Genomic DNA, 7,970 nt, shown 5'->3' on the forward strand with positions numbered 1-7,970 from the left:
AATGGTAGATAAAGTAGAAATTAAGTAAATCCTGACTAAACATCAGCAAAAACAAATTGAAGAAAACTTATCTAAATATTTTTTTAAAAAGTGCCAGCGGCACATCTCAAGCTGAATGTGGCAAATGACAGCATAGGTACATTACAGGAGAAGAAAAGAGCTTGACAGTTAGACTTCGTTTGTTAGCTCAGAAGTTGCTGGCTCAAATAAGCCATGAGGGTGGACTACCCATTAGTCAAAGCAGATGGAAGGGATAACAGAAGATCACATACTGACCAGTATCCCAGCAACTGAATGCAGACCACGTCAAATTCAAACAGTGTATTCTTTCATTGTCAATATTCTGATTTTAAAAATCACTCATCAAGAAACTCAGAATACTTAATTGCTGCCTTTTTTCCAGTGTTTCACAGGACAAAGGGAGACAAGTCTGAATTGTGTGCATTCATAATTTACTATATATGACTGAAACAAAAAACAGTGACATTTCATCAAAGGGACATAAACTCAAAAAACAACACCATTTGTTTATAACCAAGCTTTCTCACTAACTGCCTTTGATAATGCAACAAGAGAGACACATACAAATAGATGCACTGCCGCTGACACATCTGAAAATATGATGGATTATGAAGTTCTAGTTAAATGAAAGATCCTTCAGACATATTTATTACACAAGTAATTAGCTGAAGTATGTTAATTATAGCATCAAGCATCCTTTGTCAACCAGATGAATTAAGTGATTGTATGAATATCACATTGATCTCATTTTTTCTTATGTGCTCCTCCTCCTTTTTAAAATCAACACATTGCATTCTAACTGCAATACCAGGAGGGCAACAGCAGCTGCAAGGATAAAATATTCAGTAAAACCAATGACCAGTACAAGCCTTTGATAGGTTTCAACACTCTAAGCTGACAGGAAAACACAGCAGAACCTCATCTGGTCATCACCCTAACCTGTTTTCCCTGATTTGCTGTTGATGTGCTTGATTTTCTTTCTTAGTTTTGCACTGACCCTTTCAAAATGTGCGATTTAACGGCAAATGTATGTCAGTAAAAATACATTTATTTTATCAAACAGCAATAATACAATGAAAGCACTCTTGTTATGTCTAGGTTTGGATTATTTTCAGCTTTATTCTTGACTACTGAGGCAAGTAACTGAAAGCCATGTCTCTTTTTGAGACATCTATTCTGGCAAGGCAATGTGTAGATATACACACTTGTATGTCATATATTACCAGTTATATCTATTTTGCTATTTCGCAAGTTAAAAAAAGCAACAAAACCACAAACTGAAGTAAAAGCAACAAAAGCTCAATGGCTTACAAACCTTGGTCTGTTCAGAACAACAGAAGAACAAGATTTCTCCAACAAAATGCTGTGTAACAGACAGGACCATTCAAATCTCTAATAAAAATTGTTTAAAAGGTTTGTAAGCCATTGAACTGTTGTGGCTTTTACTTTAGGTTTGTAAGCCATTGAACTGTTGTGGCTTTTACTTTAGGTTTGTAAGCCATTGAACTGTTGTGGCTTTTACTTTACTTTGTTATTTCTACAGGTGCACAAAGTGAAATTCCACGAGTGTCAGTGGCTCCAAGCACAAGACTCCAAGGAACACAACACCAGTCCCTGTTTTCCATAGGAAATAACTGTCGGTATGATTTCTAAAGGTGTGCTGGTGGTGGCGGTACTCTTTTTTTGGGGGGCATTTCTCCATTCGTCAAGTAGGTGCAACCATGCATTTGGTATATAAAAGCTCTGGGGCTTGCCTCCTCATGCATAAAACACTTACAGTTAACTATTTCACCCCTGTGTATTTCAGGTGTTATCTTTAAAGTTTTCTATTACTGTCTGCACTCCTTGGCTGGCATGAAAATGGTCCACTTACCAATTTTTAAATAAACAAACAACAAATGCACATGCACACACGCATGCACGCACACACATACACATATGGAGGCAATGCACATTTGCTTTGTTCTGTAACTAACCTGACAGATGGCTAAGGTTGTTTCTGGAGTATGAAGTTAAATAAGAAAAAACTCAAGATTTCAGGCCAGTTCCCTACACTGGAGTGAACATAAAAACTTAAATTAGCTTTTACCTTGCTGGATCACTATAAGGCTGACTCACTTCAAACTCGCTCCCAAATAAAGCACATATGTATTGCATTGCATTGCAATCCACCATCTAAATATCCAAGGTCAAATAAACCATGGTTTACTATCAATTAGCTGCATCACACAACAGCGAATCGCAGTTATGTCAAACCACAACTGTGAAAATCAAAAGAACGAATGGAGATAAAGTCGAAGTGTGGTGACTGCAAATATCGACTTCGACATTTTCAAAGAGTCGCCACACTTCCTGGAACAATATTACTGTGTGTTAATATACAAACTCCGGAATCGTACTATAGTGAGGGAAAGTGTACATTTCCCAATCCCCACTATAGTACAATCTGTACCACAATGTTGAACCTTACAACGGAGAATGCTGTATTGCATTCGCTATTGTACGATTCGACATTGTGGTATTAGTGTTTACATAGTGCGAAGCAACATTTTCACACAAATGAAAATCACACAAGTTGCGATCGACAAAATGATAGTAAACCTTAACCATGCTGCTGCTGCTTCTCCATCAAGGCAGAGAAGGTGGCAAATGCTTTGCTTGAAATTTTCAGCAGGGTAGGTTTCCCAAGAGAAATACTGACTGACAGAGGTGCCAATTTCTTGTCAGACTTGCTGGCTTGGCTATGGGAGGACTGTTGGGTGAAGCATCTAACAACCACCCCCTACCACCCCCAGACTAATGGTCTGGTGGAGAGGTTAAACTCTACACTAAAGACCATGCTACGGGCATTTTCAGAACAGTTTAAGTGGAAATGGGACAAATATTTGCCCCATCTGTTGTTTGCTTACATAGAGGTGCCCTAGGAATACATAGGTTTTTCACCCTTTGAGTTGCTGTATGAGCATAGTATGAGGGGACCTCTAGATTTGACTCACAATGAGTGGGAGGGTGAGTGTGAATCCCACAAAGAGTCTGTTGTGGCATACGTCCTAAACCTCAGGACAAGGCTCAAGAAACTCATGGGCTTGGGCCAGGAGAACCTGGCAGAAGCCCAACAGCAGAAAAAGGTCTGGTATGACAGGAATGCTTGAGCCAGAGAGTATGCTGTAGGGCAGCAGGTTATGGGTCTCATTCCTGTCAGACACAGTAAGCTGCAGGCAGCTTGGGAGGGACCCTTCAAAGTGGTAAGGAATTTCAGTGATGTTAACTACATGGTAGAACTTCTAGGCTGGAGACAGTGGCACAAACTGTACCATGTTAACATGATGAAACCTCACCATGATAGAGAGGACCTTGTGCTGAGTATTTACAGTAGGAAGCAGGAGGAGTCTGAGGAGGCTCTATGGCTACAGGGAGCCAGCCAGCAAAATCCCAAGTTACTATAGTGGAGCCTATGGTTGCAGGTATATGATATGACAGTGCAACACTGTAGTGGGTTTAACAATGTCAATGCAGATGGGCTCTCAAGACAGGGTATGGGGTAATGGATCCCCAGATAGGCTCATTCCTCTCAAGCAACGTTTCTCAAGGGGCACCTGAAAAAACTATCTTGAGTCTTCAAAGTGGCTGGGGGGAGGTGGTGCCAAGCAGAGCTAGCTAGACTTTTGTAAATAATTATATGTCATTTGTAAATATCAAACTGATTTATACAGGATGCGTGTGTTACAATTGTAACTCTATGCCATGTATATAGCAAACTGATTTGTACAGATGTTTGTGTTGAAAAGGTACTTGTAAAGTGCTTGTGTTTGAAATGCAGTGTGCCCTACTGGAGAGAACAGAAATGTACATGCACTATTGTAACTGTTTAAATGTATATGTTTTAACAAAGAAAACTGGAAGACAGGAGGTTAACCTCAGTCCAGCAAACTTTAAAATATATCTGAAATTAAATCATTTTATGGGCTAGGCCATAAAGATGCTATCTCACAGGTTTCAATGCACCCAGAGACACAAAGTGTGTACTAGGAAGCTTCTATATTGTCTTTGGGGTGAACTAATTACTACTTTGCAAGTGTGGAGGTATGGAATTGTTTTATGACTTCCAGCACCTACCACAGATCTGAGCAATAGCCCTTGTGTATATTTTTACAGGTAGGTGCTAAATCCTGCCAGCTTCCTGCAATGTGGGTTTGTATGGAAACTAGACCTCAGATGACCAGAAATGGTGTCATTCTGGAAACTATCCCAGAAGTAATAGTTTAGATGTTATTTTGAGAAGTCTCTTAGTGAGACGGACCATTCTGTATCATGCCTTGGGCCTGACAAAAAGAAGGACCATTCACCACATCATCTGCCTTGCTCTATTAAGTAAGTAGGGAACAGTGATTCTCTTAGATACTGTCAAGAATACAGAGAAGCTTAGTTTAAACATTGGTTCACTTCATTTGTCTGCATCTGTCCATAAATGTTATTTTAAATATTTCTTGTGATTTTGAACTCTGATGTTACTGTGAATAGATATTTAGTATTGTCCTGTTCTTTTATTATTCATTATTAAATACATTTAAACATTTCATTGTGGCTGATCTCTGTACAGATATTTAAGTTTTGAGAGTATTTGCATATTTATTTGGTGACAATGTGTGGGCCACTCCTATTAGCCTTGGTCTTGGTCAAACTAACATTTGTATTAATATTCATTTCACTCAGTATATTGGGTACCCTTGTAAGGCCCTTAAAGTAGCTGGCAGGAGTGTCTGGTGGCAGTGGTAACTATGTTATTGTTTGGGCAGAAAGGGGCATAGCTAGTAAATCTGTGCCAGCCTTTTCCAGGTGTGTTTGTGTGTAAATCAAATCTCAAAGAGGTGTGTGTGTCAGTTACTTGGGCAGGGACATAAAGCACTGGTTGGACAGAGAAGGTGTCGAAGATCTTGGCTTGGATGCTCAGCTGAAATCTCAACTTTATAGCTGTGCCAGTGGGGGGCATCTTACTGAGGATCTGGAGAAAGAGGGAAAAACCAGTCCTGGACTGACTGTGTCCTCGTGTGCTCTTAAGGGAAACTGTGCTTGATGCAGAGAGCTGCATCTGGAGATACTGCGTGTGTACCTGTTATCCTCTCCGTGAACGTTCCCCACAGGTGCCAGTGGTGAGGATTGGGCTCCTTGATTACTGGCCCACAGGTGGAGGGTTGTCACAGCCCCTTATATCATTTGCACCTGTTTTGGGCCTGGCTTCTTTAACTGAGTACTTAGCAACTAACAAGCAGTATTAGAAAGTGTAACAAGTTATTAACAAAATGACACCAAGACTGTTAATCCACGATGTCCTACAGCAGGGAAATAAATCAGTCACTTATTATTCATATTTCCACATTTATATTCATACGCTTTATACATGAAAGCCCTACATGTTTTTGAGGGGTATGGTGTGAAATGCCATGGTAGGAGACATGAAAATTCATTGTCAGTGTTCATTTATAAAACAATATATCTGACATATCGCTAGCTGTTTGTCAGCAATTATGAAAACAAACAATATTTCCTTATGTACTTTATACTTCAAAAACCTAGTGACGTGACTTACTAAGTGCTGCATGACATCAGGTGAAACTTTAGATGCTCTGGAAGAAAACCGTCTTTGATATTTGCACTGTAAGTTGCAGATCTTTATAGAGATATTCAGTGTTATTTAGACTTCTAATTATACAATTATGCATATGTTTTCATATTTCTGTAAATATCTCAATAAACATGCGCTTATAGAGAAATTTCTTGCAGTCATGTGAAAAACTGTGATTAACAAATGTGTTCTATCAATATATGTCTAGGTAGTACAGTTTCAAAGATATGACAATCTGTGCAAGTTTAACAAAGAATATAATTTCGGGTTTGTGTGCATTATAATAAATTACAGTATTTATGAGAAGACTATGAATGCAATGACTGTTATTATTCCAAAGACTACTTACTGAAAACATTGCTATTTGTACAGTTTACAAAATGTTTAGATTTATTTATCTAATAATTTTAAGCAAGCTGTGTGTAGGCTGCTACAGGTGTGGCATTGCACACCACACAGGTGTTAATGATTTACCACATACCATACTTCATGACGCACAGGGGCTTCTCAGTAGGTCATTGACTTAAGAACCGAGGTATAACTGCATTGCTGTAATGGCTTTCTATAACAAGCACATAAGATCATGATCTTTTTTTTCCATTTCTGCCTATCAATTTGATGTTTCAGGATCCTAAACTGAGCAAGCTTACATATTTTATCGAATAAATTGCATAACAAAGCAGTGTAAAATGTTAGCCCTTACCAGTGGCTTCTGCAGATGTTAAGAAGGATAATGAGTGTTCCAAGAAAGTAACAACCATTGTATGGTGACTGACAAAGTCTGGTGAGAAAACGAGTTTTGTGTTCAAATCTTGCTGCCTGGATAACAGTAAAAAAATCTGTCATTATTAAATAATGCTGTTTTGTTACAAAAATGTAATTTCTGTGACATCTGAAATAAGTGCAAAAAACAGCCACGAGAAGACTTGCTCTTTAAGAAATAAAGGGCATCATTTAAAAGAACAACTTCAAGCCACATAAACAGATCTGCTTCGTGAGAATTTTGCTTTAAAAGTTATCATTATTTGACAAATCTAAACCATATCTGTACTCTAATTTAGTGGCTCACAGTGTCCATTAATGTTTGCAGACTTTACAATGCAAACAAAGTAAAGTCTTCTAGGTTATTATACACAATAAGCTCAACTCACATCCAGGACACCTTATATTTCAGAAACAATCATGTGATATAAGGAAACTAGCAGCATAATGTCTAATTTCCCTGGTTTTTAACATATATAAATAATAAATATAATTCTGTATACACTCAACAATTTAAAATGATAGGACTCTGAACTCAGGTTGATTTTAGCTGTACCTAGTAAAAAGCTTCAAAAATACCATGCATATGATCATCGGAAGTTACTAGGCTATTGGCCCTGAGGCCCTTACAAGCCTAGCCAAGAATTTCGCCTATGTTCCAACAAGTCAGAACCCTATGCCACTGTCCAGCAGGGAAACAGGTGGAACCCCAGGGATGTATTTTCTGTTCCCCATCCAGTTATCCAGGTTATGCTTAAAAAGGGTTAGTGAGGTACTCTGTTTGATGTGGAGAGGGAGTCAATTCCACACAGGGGGGAGTCTCTGGGACACAAATCTGTCCCGCCAACAAGTCCTATTGATATCACAGACCAGGATGAGGTCACGCAAGCGGGTTACTTGAGTTGAACTTGACTTGCGGATATGCACCAGTCCCATCATGGTGGGGTCTGAGATTGCTTTGTATGCCAGACAGAGGTCACCTCTGAGGATTGTATAGGAGATTGAGCAGTGGGACAGGGCCTTTAGCCTATCTGTGTAGGATAGATGTTTGAAGCCCTGGATTTTCCTGGTGAGAAACCTCTGTGGTCTCTCCAACTGCTGCATATGCTTTGTGAGGTACATGCCGAAAGGGGCACTCTACTCAATAATGGGTCTTATAAGGGAAGAATACAGGGATGTTATGACCACCTTTTCCCTGGATGAAATACCCTTACTAATGAGGTGGGCCATGTAGAAAGTTTTCCGTACAACGGAGGCAATATGGTGGTCAAAAGTCAGTTTGCTATCAACCTGGGTGCCCAAGTCCCTCATGAATGATTGCGTGCTTAGGACCTTATTATCAATGTGATAATTTGTGGGAATGTCACTCTCCCCAAAGGGGATGATGATGCATTTTTTGGCATTCAGTTTGAGACCATGTTTCTGGCACCAGTCATTTGTTTGTGTGAGACCCTCTTGGAGGATATCCACATCACTAAGGAAATTGATGACAACACCCAGCGTGCAGTCATCTGCAAACTTGGTCAGCCATATCCCACTGGTTTTGGCCTGCACCTCAGAAAAG

At 39.4% G+C, this 7,970-nt stretch overlaps 1 protein-coding gene across 1 annotated transcript in view; it reads right to left on the minus strand.

Annotated features, from left to right (window-relative positions):
- PEMT (phosphatidylethanolamine N-methyltransferase) overlaps positions 1–6,490 on the minus strand; it is a 1,144,274-nt gene extending 1,137,784 nt beyond the window's left edge. Inside the window, exon 1 of the mRNA XM_044088934.1 lies at positions 6,348–6,490. Coding sequence (XP_043944869.1) covers positions 6,348–6,490 — 143 coding nt within the window. The remainder of the gene's footprint in view (positions 1–6,347) is intronic.
- Positions 6,491–7,970: the final 1,480 nt, after the last annotated feature.

The sequence above is a fragment of the Protopterus annectens genome, chromosome 12.part0 (assembly GCF_019279795.1).
Source record: "Protopterus annectens isolate FY-2018-M chromosome 12.part0, PAN1.0, whole genome shotgun sequence".
NCBI lineage: Eukaryota > Metazoa > Chordata > Ceratodontiformes > Protopteridae > Protopterus > Protopterus annectens.